At 32.7% G+C, this 20,728-nt stretch overlaps 1 protein-coding gene across 4 annotated transcripts in view; it reads left to right on the top strand.

Moving 5' to 3' along the window:
• Window positions 1–20,728, top strand: part of STXBP5 (syntaxin binding protein 5) — a 165,408-nt gene that overhangs the window by 99,209 nt on the left and 45,471 nt on the right. For all 4 annotated transcript variants that reach the window (XM_025997974.2, XM_025997976.2, XM_025997975.2 and 1 more), the window contains exons 12-19: window positions 1,910–2,057; window positions 2,267–2,334; window positions 2,603–2,643; window positions 3,675–3,895; window positions 4,088–4,266; window positions 8,775–8,900; window positions 10,608–10,759; window positions 16,945–17,010. In XM_025997974.2, coding sequence (XP_025853759.1) covers window positions 1,910–2,057; window positions 2,267–2,334; window positions 2,603–2,643; window positions 3,675–3,895; window positions 4,088–4,266; window positions 8,775–8,900; window positions 10,608–10,759; window positions 16,945–17,010 — 1,001 coding nt within the window. The remainder of the gene's footprint in view (window positions 1–1,909; window positions 2,058–2,266; window positions 2,335–2,602; window positions 2,644–3,674; window positions 3,896–4,087; window positions 4,267–8,774; window positions 8,901–10,607; window positions 10,760–16,944; window positions 17,011–20,728) is intronic.

Here is a 20,728-nt window from a genome sequence, read left to right as displayed (position 1 = left end):
AGGAATTTAAAAACATTTCTAAATGATCTCGGGATCCTGGGATCAAGCCCCGCATCAGGCTCCCTATTCAGAGGAGAGTCTGAGTCTTCCTCTACCCCTCCCACTCCACTCATGCTCCCTCTCTCTCCCTCTCTTTCTCTCTGAGATAGATAGATAGATAGATAGATAGATAGATAGATAGATAGATAGATGTAAATGACAGTCCTAGAATAAGTTATTCTTTTAAAAAAAGAGAGATTTATTTATTTTAGAGAGAGCATGTGGAGGAGGAAGGGCAGAAAGAGAGGGATAGACAGTCCTAAGCAGACTCCATGTTGAGTGCAGAGCCCAGTGCAGACCTGGCACCATGACCCTGAACTCATGACCTGAGTCAAAACCAGGAGTCGGATGCTTAACCGACTGTGCCAGGCAGGCACCCCTAGAATAACTTATTCTTAATATAATTTTATTTTCTTGTCTTCGCTAACTTTTCATATAGTATATGAGACTTTAATGTGTTGTCTATACTGATATATATGTAAGTTAAAATACTGTGCAAATAACCTGTGACTAGGCATTTTATTTATCAAATGCATCAATTAAATGTATAATAATAGTAGAATCGTTGAGCTTAAGGATTATAAAGTGTTGTTATAAAGAGAACAAAGTTACCTGCCATGTTTTTAATTCATATTTTTGTTGAGTTTTTCCTTGTGTTTTTATGTGTGGTTGAGGAAGGAGTTACAACAGTTTGGTTCATTTTGAAATCTAGAAAGGACTTTTCTGAAAATATTCTTCTCTGATTTTTAAATGATTGTCAATAGTAGACTGATAAATACATCTAATTTTTGCAGATGTGCCACTCTGAACTTTTTAGAGTTTTTACGCCATATTCTGGTTTTCCAGATATTTTTAAGTAATCATTCTCAAGGAATTCAAACCAGAAAAGAATATCATTGCATATGTAGTAAGGGTTTTACATTAAAATTAAAATTTTTGAAAGCATTTTTTGCTTTATTTAATGAAATAATTTCATATCTAGAAAGCTTTTAAGGTAGAATTTTATTATCACCGAAACAAGAGAGCATCTCTATATTATTATTATTTTTTAAATATTTTATTTATTTATTTATCCATGAGAGACACACAGAGAGAGAGAGAGAGAGAGGGGCAGAGACACAGGCAGAGGGAGAAGCAGGCTCCTTGTGGGGAGCCCGACATGGGACTCGATCCCGGGTCTCCAGGATCAGGCACCGGGCTGAAGGCAGCACTAAACCGCTGAGCCACCCCGGCTGCCCCGAGCATCTCTATATTAAATGTTGTACCAGGCATTACATTAATGGGGAAAAAAGGAGAATTGAAATTTTGTATTAGCTCTACTGACATAAAGATCTAAGATATGTTGATTGAGAACTTTATACCTTAATGCTAAAGTGCACAGGTTAAATTCTAGCTAGCTGGCATGCCTTTGGCACAGTACTCTGTTTGTTCTTCCGTAAATTGTCTACATCATATGCTTGGTGCAAAAAGCAAATAAGATAAATGTACATATAAAGCACTCAGGCCAGTGTGTGCCACATGGTACAGAGTTCCAACTGCAACTTTTCTATTTATTGTTCTAACTGAGCAACTTGCATTTATAAAAGATGCCTTTTTTTTTTTTTTTTTTTACATAGTTACATGAATTAAATCTGTTAAATCTCTGGTAGAATGTATGTAGTTTCCAAAAATACAGAGAAGAGCATTGTATCCCCAAAGTTAAAATGTAAATTCAGGTAATATGTTATATGATCTTTAGAGGCTATTATCTTTAAATTAATCAAAGTTTAAAAAATGTTTTCATTCCAAAGCTGTAAGTATTTTTTTAGGTTCTCATTTTCATATTAATTTTATCAAATTAATAAATATTTCTCTTTTCCTGTTGTTAAAGATATCCTATATTTGAAAATCCGTACCCTTTGAGTATACATGAATCCCCTGTTACATGTTGCGAATATTTTGCTGATTGTCCTGTGGACCTTATTCCTGCACTTTATTCTGTTGGAGCCAGACAGAAACGTCAAGGTTACAGCAAAAAGGTATAGAACATGAGTTTTAGTAATTAATGTTACATTTCAGTAATTTATATGTATCACCTTGGAGTATTTTATAACATTGATATCTTTTTTAGAGAAAATATATAGAAAATCCCTTTTTGAAGCAAAATACGTTTTTTACTGTTGTCATAGAAATATATATGAAGATGTATGCTTGGAAGTTGCTTTATACAATAATTTTTTTTTTATAGGAATGGCCCATTAATGGAGGTAATTGGGGCTTGGGTGTTCAAAGTTACCCAGAAATAATTATTACAGGGTAAGTAAAATCCTGTTTCACCACTAAATCTCTAATAGCTAGATATAATTAAGACTACATGAATATTAATTAATTGGGCTTTCCTTTATGCTGTAACTTATTAAGAAATGTTGTTGTCTGGAACCTGCCAGTTTACCCTGAATTTTATGCTTCTTTATTTTGGTTGCTGTCTTTTCACATAACAGTATACTTCAAAGAAAGAAAAATATGTAGGGTTTTTTTTTTTTTCTTTTTTTCTTCACAATTTTAACTCATTTGCTTTTCATAGGCATGCTGATGGATCAGTTAAGTTCTGGGATGCTTCTGCAAGTAAGTAATTTGAATATTATTTGTTATATGTTACACAATCACTGCTTTTATACAACATGTTTTATAATTGCATAACCAACATTTAATTTAAAATTTGGGAGCTATGAGTTTAGTACCTGATTTATCAAGTATAGTTTAGAATTTCTAATAGATGTTTAAGATATTTTTAAGGATATTAACCAGTAAATCAAGAATGATTCTCAACAAAAGTAATCAAATTCTATCTTCAAAATTTCCTTAAATCAGAGATGAAAATGGGAAAATATTTCAAATCAACAGAAATTTGTAGAATAATTTTAATGCCTGGGTTTTTATTTTAAGATTTTTTTTTTCATGAGAGAGACAGAGAGATAGGTAGAGACACAGGTAGAGGGAGAAGCAGGCTCCCTGCAGGAAGCACGACATGAGATTCGATCCCTGAACTCCAGGATCATGCCCTGAGCCAAAGGGAGATGCTCACCCGCTGAGCCACCCAGGCGCCCCCTAATGCCTGATTTTATACTAACAGTAATTTGTGCTTTCTTGACAGAATATATATATATGGTGCTTACACAATATCAAAAAAGGAAAGAATGGTTTGAATCATCAGTGTTTGCCAAATATATGTAGCAAACAGTGAGAATCCAGTTAACTCGTGATCTTTTGTGTTTCATCATATAGAAGTGTGAGATAATATTTATTAGTACCTTTTACAGAGAAAATATGTAGAAAATCATTTTAGAAAGCAAATATGTTCTTTATTGTTTTCATTATATTTATACTTTTTTTGCAAAATCTATTTGTCTTTTTTTCAGGTTATCTAATTCATTATCATGTGTTTTTTGTTTTGTTTTTAAAAACAGTACACCTTTTTTTTGGTCAATGGTACAGTGATTGCATTATCTAAAAGTGTAATTGAGAAATATAGACCTGAAAATAAAAATATGGTTCAAATAAATATAGGCTGTTTTCCTTAGATAGTTTGACTGATTACATATTACCTTGTATTTCTTCTTTTTGTATTAAAGTATCTAACAAATGTTTTTTTCTAGTAACTCTGCAAGTATTATATAAACTAAAGACATCTAAAGTATTTGAAAAGTCAAGAAATAAAGATGACAGACCAAACACAGACATTGTAGATGAAGATCCATATGCCATTCAGATTATCTCCTGGTGTCCAGAAAGTAGAATGCTGTGCATAGCTGGAGTTTCAGCTCATGTCATTATTTATAGATTCAGCAAACAAGAAGTGGTAACAGAAGTCATTCCGGTAATAGTCTCTTAATTATTTTCAGTGTCAGATGTCTGACATTTAAAATTTTTGAACTATTTAAATTATTTGAAGTCAATTTTATCTAGAATTTTTAAGAACACTTAAGTGTTTACATTGCCATCTATCTTTTGTGGAAAGTGTATAAGATGAATAATTATTAAAAGTAGAACTGTCTTTCTTTTCAAACAGATGCTTGAAGTTAGATTGCTTTATGAAATAAATGATGTGGAATCCCCAGAGGGTGAACAGGCGCCGCCTTTGCCAACACCAGTGGGGGGCGCCACTCCTCAGCCCATTCCTCCTCAGTCTCATCCTTCTACCAGTAGCAGTTCATCTGATGGGCTTCGTGATAATGTCCCTTGTTTAAAGTATGTTATTAAAAAATACAGATGTTTTGGAAACAAGATAAATTTAATTTAGATAAATTACAAGGTTTATTACAGTGATAATTTCCTGTGATAGAGAAAAATGACGTTTTCTTCTGGGTTGTGCTGTGGTTAATACAACTCATTTTTCTGTGGTATCAAAAGGAATATGATTGAATTCCATGATTTTTATCTTTAAAGTGCTAAGATTTTATCTGTAAACATACCCGTAGAACAGCGTGGATCTTTTCTGTATATATATATAGCTCAATCTTCAAATCTGTAGATGTTTTCTACTGTGGATTCGATGCGGATCAAATATATATGTAGACTGCTTTCTACTGCTCTGAAAGTTCTGGTTTTTTGGTCTTTAGAGATTCAGTCATTTTGTAATCATTTTCTTGGCTTTCTGAATCTTCTCTAGCACACCAGTATCATTATATAAATGCCTTTATTGTAGCATTCTGGATATGAATACATTTTGCTTTTTTATACAGGAATAAATTGGGTACAACTTTCTTATCCTTTCTTATCCTTTCTTTTTCTGACTTATATTATTGAGTTGTTAAATGTTTTAAAGGATATGAGCCTTAAATATGACAGAGAAATAAAAGAATGAGGAAAAAGTTAAGGTCACTGAAAAATTTTATAAGACTGTGATTAATTACATTTACAAAGAAGTTCAGTTGGGGTAATGACTAAAAAAAGTGGTTATGGAAAATGTCAAAGAAATTCAGTACATGAGTTGAGGTGCAAAAGCCAGATTAGTAGATTCAAGGTAGGGAGGCCTAATGAGAGATCATTGGCGTTTGTTAAAAGAACCAGGTTTTGTCCCGGTTGTGTTTTAGATCTACTGGAGTTTCTTCTCTTGATGAGTAGTAAAGAATTGCTGTGGAGAATGTCTGTGTAACTAGCATTGCATTGCAATGACTCCAAAGATATGGGCAGATTTTTTTATATCATTTAAAAGGTGTAGACTTTTTTTTTTTCAGATTTTTATTTATTTATTTGAGAGATTAGCATGAGTACTAGTAGGGAGAGGGAAGCAGCAGAGGGGGAGAGAGAAACAGACTCCCTGCTGAGCAGGAAGCCCAATGCAGAGCTAGATCCCAGGACCCTGAAATCAGGATTTGAGCCAAAGGCAGACACTTAACCACCTAAGCCACTCAGGTGCCCCCAAAATTACAGACTTCAAAAATATAAATTTGAGATTGTGTGTTCTATGTTAGTGGTTCTCAAACAGAGATTATTTTGCTCCTCATCATTTTTTTGGCAATATCTGGAGACGTTGTTAGTTGTCAACAGTAGGAACAGGGTGCTACTGGCATCTCGTGCATAGAGGTCAGTGGTGATGCTCAAACGTGCAGAATGGTGCCCCGCAACAAAGAACTTGCAGGTCAGAATGCCACTAGTGCCAACAGGAGACTCTGATCTGATCTAAAAAATGTAAGCATTCAGGTTAAGCAGCCACATTTCTCAGAAAGGTCTCAGGGTTTTGGGGTTTTTGTTTTGTTTTGTTTTGTTTTGTTTTGTTTTTTTGGCCCTCTCTCAAGTATATACATACACATCCTCCTTTTTGCTACAGTTCTGGCACATGTTTTGCTAGAATGAAATAGGAAATACAGAGAATTCTACATTCTTCCATGTTGTTACTTACTCAGTACTGCTTTGCTTTAAACTTAAATTTGTAAAATTTCCATTAATGTTCTTTGATTTTAATGTGTATTTCTCCAGCCTTTGTTAAGTTCAAGTCTTATAAGCCTGTAAAGTACAATTTGTCTTTGATGTTTGTTTTGATAACATTTTTATGACAAAGTTTTTAAGATTTTTGTCTAAAATTGACAAATTTACCAATGACTTTTTAATCACAGGCAATTTGAGTTATACCTCATTTTTTTCCTTCTGAACAGTTTTCTGGTAAATGCAGTTATTTATTAACTTCACATAGTTTTCATCCACAGTCCCAAAAGCCAATTTTTAAATGTCAGAAATACAATCAAATTGATATTAAAATAATTACTACTTTGTTTTTATACAAAATGCTTTCATATGTAATTGTTCCTTTGAAGAAACATTTTAAGAGTAGTTATTCAATTTATTCCTATAACCAGTAAAATTTTGTGTTTTTAGGTATTTTAATTGGCCTTTTGCAGTCCGAACAGACATTTTGAAACAGCAAAGTCTCCAAACATACATTTAAAATATATTTGTATAGGGCAGCCTGGCTCAGCAGTTTAGCGCCACCTTCAGTCCAGGGCCTGATCCTGGAGACTCGAGATCGAGTCCCATGTTAGGCTCCCTACATGGAGCCTGCTTCTCCCTCTGCCTGTGTCTCTGCCTCTCTCTCTGTGTCTCTCACAAATATATATATATTTGTACAAACTATGGAGCTTTTTATAAACGTTCAGCTCCTTTAAAAAGTAAAACCTTCATTTACATATATTAAAATATTAAAATAATTCACATGTAAACATTGTAGACATAAAATATTATACCCACCCATCCCCTATTTTGCATTTTAAAGATTTTATTTATTTATTCATGAGAGACACAGAGAGAGAGAGAGAGAGGCAGAGACACAGACAGAGGGAGAAGCAGGCTCCATGCAAGGAGCCTGATGTGAGACTCCATCCTGGATCCCAGATCCTGTGATCATGCCCTGGGCCAAAGGCAGACATTCAACTGCTGAGCCCCCAAGTGTCCCTATTTTGCATTTTTAAATCTAACCTATCCTGTTATTTCTTGATCCCATCTCTAATTTTTTTTACCTATTGGGGATTTTGCAGCAGGCTTGACTGGCTTATTTTTGCTTAAGAATTTTTTGTTTGTTTATTCTTACTAATTAAGAATTCCATGAATTTTGTATGTCTTCATCACTGAAGTTTTAAATGTCCCCATGTACGCACTTCTGATACTATCCCTGTATTTTTGTTCCTGCTCTAATCTGATGTGCATGTTAAATATGCTAGAAGGTGGACACTTCTTTGAACCTTACCTAATTTATCCAAGGAAAAAATAACACAGATTCTTCTATTCTGAAGAATACTCTATTTTCATTTCTATCTCTTGAGATGGACAGCCACCACTGATTAGTGGTATTTCCCTGAGAAAAGCCAGAACTTCTGCTCATCCAGCATACAGTTTTGAGTGTCCTGCCTTATAGATATTGCACGAAGTGACTGTGACTCTGTTCATTTTTGGAGCACCCTCAATGATTCATGTTTACTCTAAAATTTGGACAATAAGAAGACAACTGGAATGACACCTAGGTGGCTCGGTGGTTGAGTGTCTGCCTTTGGCTCAGGGCATGATCCTGGAGTCCTGGGATCAAGTCCTGCATCGGGCTCCCTCATGGAGCCTGCTTCTCCCTCTGCCTATGTCTCTGCCTCTGTGTGTGTGTGTGTGTGTGTCTCTCATGAATAAAAAAAATAAAGTCTTTAAAAGAAAAAAAAAACATAAAGAAGACATCTGGAAAATTTAGACTCTAGCTTTTCAGAAGCCCTCAGTTTTTTTCTACCAACATCAGACCTTTGCAGCCAGGCTTTGAAGACCCTCTAAAGTCTGGATCTAGCCTATCTTGCTATATTGATTTCTCACTGTTACTACACATACCTCCACTGTGAGCAAACTTACACACTTGATAATCTTTTACTGTGAGTTTCCTACTACTAGTTTGCATATGTTTGCAAAAGCAATATATTTTGAGCACCTATTCAGCAATTATTGGGGAAAGAGTCTACAACCAAAATTACTATCAACTTAAAGAGTACTTTATTTTATTTATTTTATTTTTTAGTCTTTTTTTTAATTTTCTTTTTAAAGATTTTATTTATTTATTCATGAGAGACAGAGAGAGAGAGAGAGAGAGAGAGGTAGAGACACAAGCAGAGGGAGAAGCAGGCTCCACGCAGGGAGCCCGACGTGGGACTCAATCCCGGGTCCCCAGGATCAGGTCCCGGGCTGAAGGCGGCGCTAAACCGCTGAGCCACCTGAGCTGCCCAAGAGTACATTTTTTTAATAGTGAAAGCATCATGCACACAAAAGTAAATTTGTCACTTTCTTTTTTTAATTTTTGTATTCACTATGTTTTGGCTACTTTTAATTTTGTTAAACCATATATTTAAGTCTATTTTTCTAACTTGAATTTTTTTCCAACTTGATTTTTCTTTCCTCTTCTTAATTCATAGGCTTCTCATTCTCCTTATTCCTTTCCCCATTCCTCCCTCCCCTTCCTACCCATGGTCTTTTTCTTCCTCCCTACTTCCAACCTCCCAGTCTGTAATGGGAACTTATGTATGATTTCTTACTTTTGTTATTTATGTACATACTTTGTCTCCAACTAGATTAAATGCCTCTAGAGAACAGGATTTAGTTTTTTTTCATTTTTGTATATTTAGTACAATTTCATATATAAATTACTGTTTGCATATTTATGCATGACTTTATAATTACATAAGTTAATAAGATACTTGAAGATGGGTTAAAAGATAATATGTTTTCCTTTATTACAGAGTTAAAAATTCACCACTTAAGCAGTCTCCAGGTTATCAAACAGAACTAGTTATTCAGTTGGTATGGGTGGGTGGAGAACCACCACAACAAATAACCAGCCTGGCAGTCAATTCTTCATATGGATTGTAAGTATAATTTATGTGTTTTTCAGTCTCTTACTATGCCATACATTTTTTCATTTTTAAAAATAGGATGACTTTTATTAGAGCATCAGTTAAAAAGTTGTATAAAAAGTTGTTTAATTTCAGATCATATTTAGTGTTTATTTGGAAAATAATTCTGTTCCAAATAAATTACTCAGGATATACTTACAGTGCTTCATGATAAATTAAGATAAAGGTTTAAAGTCAACATGTCTTCTCCTGGATAAACTCTGAGAAACAATTTTCTTCTTAATGCTCAGTATAATAGAGGTCTGATAATATCAACTCTGAAGACTTTGTTCTAAGCTAATTCTATAAATGTTGAGCCAGAGCTATATAATTTCTTCTACTTCCAAACTTCACGTGTATAAATTATAAAGGCATAGTAATAGTTTGATGAAGTATTTATACTATAGTTGCTTTATCAGTTCATACCCTCAAGTATTGAGTATTAATTATTCATACTTTCTATTATAATTTGGTAGACTTACAAAGTACTTTTGTTTGTTTAAAAATCAACATTGTGGTAAAAGAGAAGCCACACACTATGTAGTTCCAGGGCTATTTCTCAGTATGTGGGTCACTGTTGTCTTCTTTGATGTTAGCCGTGAAGACTTGTTCATCTTTCTTCTTCCTCCTGGAACTACTACCACTCACCCTATCCCTGTAGTTCTATACCAGCTAAGACTGGCTGTAGTCTGAGATGGTCCTCTCTCAGGTCATCTCTCAGCAAATCTTTCATTTGCTACCCCACAATGTAAGAACACAAACCTCCTTTTTAATATTTCATTGCACAACTATAAAGAGGGAATAATAAAAAGAACTGTCGGAAGTTTCAAAGAAAGTTACAAATCGATTGATCACAGGCTCATGGGCTCACGGTTAACGTTTTATTTAGTCCCTCCCTTGTACGTTTTTAATATTTGAACTAGCTGCCAAGACTATTTAATGTGAAATCCATATTTAGAGCTTTAACTGAAAAATCTGATTATCTGGCCCATGTCTCCATTCCTGCTTGGCAGTGGTCAACATGAACAGAATTCAGACTTTTCCCACTTAGATAGATGGGTCATATTCTCTCTAGTTCACCACAGTCCTTGTCTGGCCTGTTTGTATTACTTACAGAGTCTCTGTATACATTTCAGTTTTCAACTCCTGGTTTAAGACATCTTAAAAGAGTTACATTCCTTTATTCGTAGTTGTTTGGTTTGTAGTTCCTGACTTATAATTGGGAAGATATCTGGTGTACTCCAAAGGGAGACCTCCAAGATTTATGCTTTCTCTACTTTTTATTTTTGACTGTATAGATTATCATAACTTTCCCAGAGATAAAATGTTCCACTTCCCTAGAAGGGAATGGGCCTTCCCTCAAGCTTCCCAAAATGCCCCTAAGTCAGAAAAATAGATGTTACATTGATTAGAATGGGGATTTATGTCTGTGATCAAGTTTCAGTTTCCTACGCCAGCATTTTTTTAACAACATCGACTTGTAATCATTAATTTCTGTAGAAGATATACATTGTTCCATGAAAAGGCATATGTTATCTGTATTTTCATGTCCTTGATAATCTTTAGATACAAAGAGGAATTTTCTGAAAAACCCATCCTTCTTCTTTTCAGCCTTATACAGGTACATTTCCTTATAATTACTTACTTATGCTAAAATATTTGCTCTTTTCCTATTCCCAGGGTAGTTTTTGGCAATTGTAATGGCATTGCAATGGTAGACTACCTCCAGAAAGCAGTACTCCTCAATCTGGGCACTATTGAATTGTATGGCTCCAATGATCCTTACCGGAGAGAACCCCGGTCTCCTCGTAAATCTCGACAACCTTCAGGAGGTATAAAGAAAAAAATCTTGAGTTTTAGGATTTCTATAAATACTGAGTTACTTATGTGAATATAAATACTAAAGTTAGATAAATACCTTGTCTGACTTAGTCTATATGTGTAAACTGTCAAAATTCATAAAAGGTTTGAGCCTTCTTTATTTTGTATTGCTTTTAGATTTTGCTTTTGTTTTAAATATCCTAGGATTTTAATTAATGTTAGGAAAGAACCACAGTGGCAAGCTTCTTCAGCTAAATTTAATGAGATGAAAATTTGTCTTATTAGGGAAAAAAAGTTAATTTCAAAGTATTGCCCCTTTTATTGATTGGTATTATAAGACCAAAAATTCATTGTTGAAATGATGTAATTTTAAGGGATTATTTCCCATGCAGAAAAAAATGTAAATGCAAAAATGAGTTTGAGTTCTATGAAAATTCAGTGTTCTCAGGTAGCTTTGATTCAATACAAACCAAGATCCAATGATTTTCTGTATAGCATTCTTTTGTATTTGCTAGGTAATTAGCCTTAATTTTATATTATTTAAAAAAAATTTTTTTTAAAGACTTATCTATTTGAGAGACAGCATGAAAGACCAGCACAAGGGGATTGGAGGATCCGTGGGGGATGGGAGGATCCGAGGGGGAGGAAGAAGCAGACTCCCTGCTGAGCAGGGAGCCAAAGTTGGTCTTCATCCCAGGACCCTGGGCTCATGACCTGAGCTGAAGGCAGGCAGACACTGAACCGAGCCACCCAAGCGTCCAGTTCATCTTAATTTTAAGTGTATTAATATGTCTAGTTGGTGGTCTATACCAGTATTCCTCACTTGATTTTTTTTTTTTTTTTAACTTCATGGCATTGGATCTCTGGATCTCATATTAGTGAGGCCTTCAGCAATTACTGCAGTAATTGCTCCAGTATAGGCTCCAGTCTCCACAGGACCTGTTCAGCTGGACCAGGGATTGAGGGGAACCCTATCTTGGGCAGATTTGGCCAATATGCAGAATGCCAGTGTGCAGTGAAACACTGGGAAGATGTGTTCTATACTTATAACTCAGTCTCTCTGAATTTAAATTCTGAGATTCATTTCTCTTTTGGTCTCATGGCATAAATAGAAAATACTACCTGTATCACAATTTATGAGAAAGAAAAAAAAAGAAAGATGGAATATCCTGATGCTTGAATTTTCTTTTCCATTTTTATTTTTGTGTGTTGTCATGTGTTATCTTCAGCAGAAATTGTCCCAAACATACCCTTCTAGTACTTTGTCTCCTTTTTTTTCTTCACTTTTCATTGCTTCACTAAGGCATGCTGATTGTGACTTCTTGCATGTATGGCCTTTCTAGTTTATATTCTGAATCTGTGAAAAAACTCCAGTCTTCTTTATGTAAGTTATTTATTTCATGTCAGTAACGTCATGGCATGTTTATTTGTTGTGTGTAAAATAATTTTTTTTCATTTATTTTAAAAACAGCTTATTAAAACATTATATATCTAAAATGATATACTCATTACTTAAATTTATCATCATATGTATATGAAAAAAAGCTATTGAAATGTTTACGTCCCAATCCAGTTTCTTTATAAGGCAAAAGAAACTAATATTTAGTGTTAGAAAGTTAAAATATTGTCATGATAGAGGAGGCAAGTATTTTTAGCAATTTTACCACAAACCTGTGTAAAAACTTTATTGCTTCTAAAATTAATTTCTTTTCTCCTTGATACCTCATAGTTTCTTAAAACTGCTAAAAATTAAATACCTAAACTTATCCAAGTTTAGAGACCAATTTTATCATGTGATACCAAACATATTTTTTCTTAAATTTTATTGCATCCTATATTCTGTAATAAATCTCATAATATTATTTATGTTATTATTTGCTTTATTTTATATTGAAGAGTTAGATGTTTAGGCACAGGAGAACTATTTGAGGTATTTACTTACACTCACTTGTAACTATTAGAATTATGTCTAAAAATTAAAAGAAAGTCCGTTTAAAATGTACTTTAACATTTTAAAAAAATTTGTGCCTTAATTCTAAAATATAATTTATTTCAAATAAAATTAAGTATAACATAATTGGTACCAAAATGCTTTAATTGCATTGATAAAAATGATATTCTTGCAGAAGTGTGTATTTTATAATATGTTTTGGAAGTGTAGCCCAAATATCACCAAATTCGATCTATTTTAGATTAGTTTGGGGTAATGTTTTTACTACTAGTAGATTCTGTTATGTTTTCATAAACAGTAAGGTGTTACTCAAGAAATTATTTTATAAACATTACTGTTTATGTGTTTTACAACTGCATTAAAATACAGTTGAGCCCATAACTGAAACGTATACAGTATTTTCATAATAAAAATTATGAGATTGTTACAGGGACAAATAGTGATAAATTATTTCAACTACCTGTAGATCTGCTGGAAGTCTTAATAATAACAAAAGTGAAATACGATAATACATGTCTTGTTTTGCTGGCCACATTTTCACTCAGTGAAGGACACGGAAGGGAAATTTCTATTCTGACTATAATTCTAACCCCCAAGTAAGATCTTCTTAGTGATATGAAAGTGATAAACCCATGAGAAGAAACTTATTTAGTCTTGAAAGTTGATAATTCTAAAGAAGGAAATTAAAGGGACAAAATTGTGTGTACTTTAGGAAAAATATTTTCAAAAGTTACAGAAGTGACTCTAAAAATGAAGATTTGGGTTATACAATTGCAATTAATTTAAATTCTTCAGTATGTTCAGTAGAATAGAAAAAGAGAAATAGCTGTGAAGCCCAGTAATACTAGTTGATATTTCTGTGTGTGTGTGTGTATGTTATCTATTATAAGAAACAAAACACAATATTTAATAAATGAGGGATATAATCAAGGATACATAAATAAGTGTTGCATTATCAGTAAGTACTGTGTTGAATATAGGCTGGTCTTCAAAAAATGGGAAATAGCAAAATGTTTGGTTTCAGTGAAAATATAATTAAAGAAGGATTAGGACCCTAGGGATCATTTGAAATTATAGTTGAAAAACAGAAAGTAGAGGTAAATAACTTTGTTTCTCAACTATCCATTAAGAGGAATGATTTATCTTTCTGGAAAGTATGAAAAATAATTAAGAGAAATGAAAATCTAAACATACATACATACATACATACATACATACATTATGTTTGTAAGGCAGACCTTGGTAATAAAAAGTGATAAGGTAATAAAAACATACCAAGAGAATTTGTTAACAATACCCAAGTTGATAAAGGTCAAATAAATCAGTAAGTTTAATGTACAAATCAGTCAAATATTCTAGAATGGTTTGTGCGCATATTGAAAATAGAGATATCAGTTAAGGTCAACAGGAATCTTTTAACTTAAATTGTACCAAAATTGATGTTACTTTTTTAATCTCATAACTATATTGATATCTCCTAGCAGCCTGTTGACATAAGGTTTCCTGAAGTTAACCAGATTCTAAATAAAGAATTCCATGTATATTTTTTTTTGAAACAGACAGATGGAAGTGACCTACTTTAGTTTGACAATTACAAGATTCATTAAACCAGGAATCAGCAAACTACTGTCCATGAGCCAGATCTGGCCCACTGCCAGTTTTTGCCAGTACTGTTTAATTAGAAAAACATCATGCTTATTTGCTTAGCTGGCCTCAAAACCAATCTGGACCTTCACAGAACAGGTTTGCTAGCTCCCAGATTAAACCATGCTATCTAGTGGGTCAGTTTGTAGCTTCACATTAACTTCAGTGTATTGTGCCTCAGTAGATGGATGTATTATGCTGAATAATATATAATTATACTTTGTTGAACATTTTAAATAGTAAATTAAGCTACCTGTTTAAACATATGATAAAGAAGGTATGCTTATTGTTTCTAAAGAGTAACTACTACATTTGATGACAGAATAAAGACCCATGAAGGTACTGTAGGTAGAAATCATAAACCAATACCATAGCCACATAGTATAGACCATAGGATCATATACATCAATCAGCCATATAGGGTTTTACTTGACTTTTACCCTGAGCCAGATGTGAAAGGCTTAAAATTTTGGAATTTGTTATTTTTACTCAGCGCTAGGCACACTATAATACTAGAGTATACTATCACTACTATTTATTATTAAGATATAATTGGCATATAATCATTATATTAGTTTCAAATAACGATTTTATATTTGTATACATTGCAAAATGATCACAGTAGCTCTAACATTCCTTACCTTATTACATAGTTACAAATTCTTTTTTCCTTGTAATGAGAACTTACTTCCACTCTTAGTAGCTTTCGAATATCTAATACACTATCATTACTTCCCTTATTTATACTGTAACTGGAATTCTGTACCCTTGACCCTTTTTACCTATTTCTCCCACCCTCCACACTCTGTTTATGGCAATCATCAGTTTGTTCTCTGTATCTATGAGTTTTTTTGTTTGTTTTGGGGTTTTTGGGGGGGTGGGGTTAGATTCTGCTGTATCACATAAGTGAGATCATACAGTAATTGTCTTTTTCTGTCTGACATATTCTATTTAACATATGTTTTGAGGTCCATCCTTGTTGTCACAGATGGCACAATTTAAATATTTTATGGCTGAATACATTGCATTTCGTGTGTGAATGTATATATGTATGTATATGTGTTTGTGTATATATACTACCCACATTTTTATATACTTCACATTTTCTTTAGCCATGCATCCATCGATGGACACTTGTTTCTGTATATCACTACTGTTTAAAGACCTGTTATTTGAGTTTCTATCAAGAAAGAGTTCATTTACATAAACAGTATTTTGTCAAAGATTAAATGCATACCTAAAATTCCATCCATTGTTCTTTGAACTATGAAACTAATTTTTTGGGTTTTTTTTTTCTCCCAGAACCATTAGTTTAATGAGTGCTGAAAAGAGAAAAAAAAAAAAAAAAGTTACTGATTTTCGTTTGAAAACTTCCTAGTGAATAAAAATAATATATAACTCAAAATAGAAAACTCTTCTTATAAACCGAATTCATTATTCTGTGTTCTCTGAAAATGTTATAAAAATGTTCTTAGTGACTGGATTGTGATATGTCTTTTACTAAAGGATTGGAAAAATGGATACTGGTCATACATGCACATATGTCAGCATAATGGTTAACTTCTTCTGAGGTCTTTTCTCTTTTCAAAGAATTTGCAGGAATTCTTTTCATTCCAGTCACTAAGCAACTTACTAGCCATACTAATTATTTACTCTGCATGTTGCCATGTCTTTTTCTTGTCTACAGCATAAAAAGCCATAGCATATCGTTTCTCTTAAGGATCTAGGCCATCGTATAAGATATATTAGTTTTATAAAGTTCATACATATCTGTGAAAAGGAAGTATTTCTTTAGAGCTCTTTAAAAATGTGCAGTAGAGGGGTAGCCCTGGTGGCCCAGCGGTTTAGCGCCACCTTCGGCCTGGGTCATGATCCTGGAGACCTGGGATCAAGTCCACATCAGACTCGCTGCTTGGAGCCTGCTTCTCCCTCTACCTGTGTCTCTGCCCCCCCCCCCTCTCTGGGTGTCTGTATGAATGAATGAATGAATGATAAATCTTAAAAAAATAAAATAAAAATAAAAATGTACAGTAGAGTTTTTAAGAGGTATAGTAAGTAAAGTACAATATTTTACATTTACATTATCTTATATATGACAAGTAACATACAGTCTTTTAAATATTGCAAATGTGGAGGCACAAAATATTTTAATTATTCAAAAATATTCAAGGAGGGCATTGGAAACATTGCAGAAACCACATTGAGGCTTGAGTTGAGAGTTTCTATGATGTAAAAATTACCAAATTTATTACCAAATATTTATTATCCCTCAAGAGAAATCTAATGTCTATCATATACTACCAAATTACTGATTTTAAACAAAGTCCTACTTTATGTCTAATGTCCTTGAAGAATAGTAAATTATCTCTTGGAAGTTTTCTTTTTCTTTAGCTGGTGACTCCTATATTATTTTGAGGTGTTTTAATATCAAAATGTTTCATTTCCTATCTCAAGATTAATGGGCATAGTATCAATGCCAGTACAGTCTATTCAACTGGGTTTTTGACAAAGACAGTCATTAAATGTGTAGTGTAAATAGGAAATACGGCTGCACTTACATAAATTTGTGTTGTGACTTGGTGTTTGGTTCTGTTTTTTTAGCAGGTCTATGTGATATTAGTGAAGGAACTGTAGTCCCAGAGGATCGCTGCAAATCTCCAACTTCTGGTAATTTGTTTTTTATTTCATTAATGACTATAATTCTGTAAAAAATAATACAGTGTATCAAAATTCCTTTTTACAGATAAGCATTTAAAGTAACACCTAGAAGGAACTTTTATGTCACTTATTTATTCTTAAAAGGATAACTATTTTTTGCATTCTCATTAGGTGAAAAGAAATGCACTAGATAAAATTTCACAGCTATTACCTATTAAGAGTCATACAACTGTTTATTCAGCTTTCTTATATTTATGTCTTTTAACGAAAATATATTTTACTCCTCACCATTGGATCAAATGGTTTGGTTAATGTACAGTCTTGTCTTTGCTCCGCATGTCTGAGGTCATCTTAGTAGAATGGTGCTCTAATTCCTGAATAGTGCCCATTTAAATATCAAAGATCTTGAACATTTATAATCTAATGGTAACTGTAGACAGAATAGTTGTAGACTAATTATATGTGGTTTTGGTCAAAGTGATATTTAATATAACTGTGTAGCTATTTTAAGGCAGTTATCCTTTTTTGTCCATATAGGTCTTTATGTGACCTATGTGTGTAATAATATTTCAGTAGAACATAATTTTTAATATCTTTTCAATCTCCTTAACGTTAAGAGGATTGTGATTTTATTATTTTAAGTGTATAGAAACTTTGCCAGTCTTTACTAAGGTTGACTTCACAATTTTAACAACCATATTAAATTGTTCTGGCTGGGAATATTTATCAGCTTTCAACTAGAAAGATTGTTCTTAGGATAAAGTAACATGGTTCTTAGATAGATTTTGATCCTTCATTGGCTGATTCTACTACATCAGAAATCATTATAAGCATGGGAAATATTGAGAAGTGCATTTTAGTTTACTCTGATATTTCGGTTTAGCAGTTTATTAGACATAGGACTCTAAAAGCTTTTGTGATGTTTCTTTTTGAAATTGCATTTTCCTAATATTGCACAAGTTATACCTTAAGATATATCCACCTTCTGGTTTTCTTAATCTTTAAATTTCATATTTAAATTCACTCATTAATGAAACATAGAACCACAGGAATTAATATAGTTAGCACCTAATGTTAAGTCTGAATATTGGTACAGTAAAGTTTGAATGAATAATATGGAGCAAATAATTGTATATCTGATCTCACAGAATTAGAGTTATTTCTGAATTTGGATTTCAGAACTGTAGTATCTTTTCATTATTGCTGTTCTTTGTCCATCTACCTACAGCACTATTCTGATCTTACCTTCTCTAAAGGCCTTGTGAATGCAGTTGTCAATATGTTAAGGCTAAAAGCCAAACTAGATAATTTGGTCATAGAATTATCTTTTAGTATATTAAATGACTGTCAAAATTGTTTTAACAAGACTCAGCCTAAATAAACTAATACTCATTATCCTAAGCCAAACTTTGAATAGGCATATACATCTATCAATTTGAAATAACCAACAAGAGGTAATTATAGATAAGTGTTTAAGTATATTAAAATATAAGTCTGTAAATATAAAAAGTTCATAAAAGTAAAAACCCTCCAAATCTTTTCTGAGAAATTCAAACATTGTTGAACATTTTCAAGCATATTTTTTTGATCCACGTGAAAGGACAATATAGTTTTAACATACAGAATTTATATGACACTAGGTGTTTTATTGTCAGTGAATTTGAACTGCAAGGTAAAAATTGTGAGTGTAAAAATCATTGATAAATCACAAATTCTTATCTTAGTAGAAAACTATTTAGTCTTTGATTATGCCCTGAAACATACAAGAATATTCTGAAGACATACAGATATACACATACAGATATACACATATACATATATACATTCCTGCCTATCAATATGGAAAGACAACTTTTACAAAAAACAAATCAGACTTTAGTAGACAGTAGTTGTGCCTGAAACATGTTTCATAGAGCAAAAGATAGATGTCACTCATGCATACGTAGTGAAACATACAATAGAAACTAGGATAAAATTCTGGAAAGCAACCTGTTGACACTATATTCTTATAGCTATGTCTTTCACTGCTTGCCCATTTTGAAATAGTTACTAGTAATTCTCACTACTCATCTTTGGCCAGTTGTCTTACTCTTTGCCCATTGGTAAATTTTTTTACATTCATTCTTGTTAGCATTCTAATAAAGAAATAAAGGAATAATTTAGTAACATTCCTCTCACCAATACATGTAAATTCTACTAATTTAGGATGGTCAAATGAGAAGAACGGAAGGGGTAAGTTTGAGGTGAATCAGAAGAACCACAAAGCATCATGTAAAACCATGTAAAATAATAATTAAATTCCTAACTTCAAGTACTTTCTGCAGTGTGGTAAGATATAAATAAATAATTAAAGGATACAATATAGATTATAAAGCCAGTATAGTTAATAGAAAACAATGTATTGGGAGAGAAGAAATGTTTAAAAGTGGGTTGGAATGGAAGTTCAACCGAGTCACTCATAAATACTAAGAGGAGGACCACTATTACAAAAATGAAAAGTAGTCATACATATGCCCTTTATCAAAATCAGTGTGTTTATTCAAAATAATAATATAAATGAGGAGAAACTTTTTGAAAAGCATTTAAATCTCGTAATCAAAATTGGTGATCTCAGCAGTTTTAACGGTTCAGTATTAAAGCTCAATTCAAAAAGCATCCTGAGAAAATCCAAGTTAACGAATACAATTTAGTTTTTTCCATTTGTTTTTAAATAAACCAGCAGTCTCTGAAACAGAATATTAATTTTGCCATCCTGAATTAACATGGGAAATAACTTCTGCTATCTCCATTTGATCTTTGTATTTCAAAGAACTTAAATTGCTTACGGAGCACTTTCAAGATATTGGAATTTTGTCTTAGGACTGCATCAAACGTGTGTGTATGTGTGTGTGTAAATGTGAAAATGATAAAAACTTTTGTTAGGTTATTTCAGTTTGAAGAAAACCCAGGGCCACATAAACCATAATATAAATTCTGCCATTAGGGGTTACCATGTACCCCAGAAAAAGAAAAAGCTATAAATATTTTCTGTGTTTATTTTTTTTTCTGTGTTTATTTAATCATAATTATTTGGTAAGTATATTCAAATGGGATATGCTGAAAGCATTTTTGGAATTTTGGGTGGGTTTTTTTTCATTTTTGGAATTTTGACGAAAATTCTGAAGACCAGTGGTGGGCAATTTTCAGTTAGGGGAAAATATTTTCTTTACATTTATGATTTATGTTGAAAAATATTTTGGAAATATTAAAAAACAATTTGTATAATTTTATATTCACATTTAGATATGTTATCTAATTGTTGCTCTAAGATGACATCAGATAAAATAAGTATAATTTTTTTTACCTTCCTATGGCTATTTAATATCAGAGGTGACTATGATATTTTAAAATAGTTAGAACATCTTATAACTATTATCTTATTTGAAAAACAAGTATACCCATTTCTTTTCCTGAAAATGTTACTGAGCTCAGTGTTACTTATGGGATATTTTTTGATATAGGATTTATGAGGATCCATAAATACTACTTAGCAAAAATAACATGGTTTTTTAAAGAGTAATCTTCTAAGACTATTATAGAAGAAATTGGATACTGCCAATGTTACAGGTTTTACTTGGTCTGTGGAAAGATTTTAAGGATATTTTCCACTTGGCCAAAGAAAGTATGATTTTTGTGGGAGAATGGAAGGTCAAACTTTGACCTTATTGATTGAGGCTCAGTACTTTCA

Source organism: Vulpes vulpes, chromosome 1 (assembly GCF_048418805.1).
Source record: "Vulpes vulpes isolate BD-2025 chromosome 1, VulVul3, whole genome shotgun sequence".
Taxonomy (NCBI): Eukaryota; Metazoa; Chordata; class Mammalia; order Carnivora; family Canidae; genus Vulpes; species Vulpes vulpes.
The sequence above is the reverse complement of the archived record's forward strand: the minus strand, read 5'-3'. Positions and strand labels throughout refer to the sequence as shown.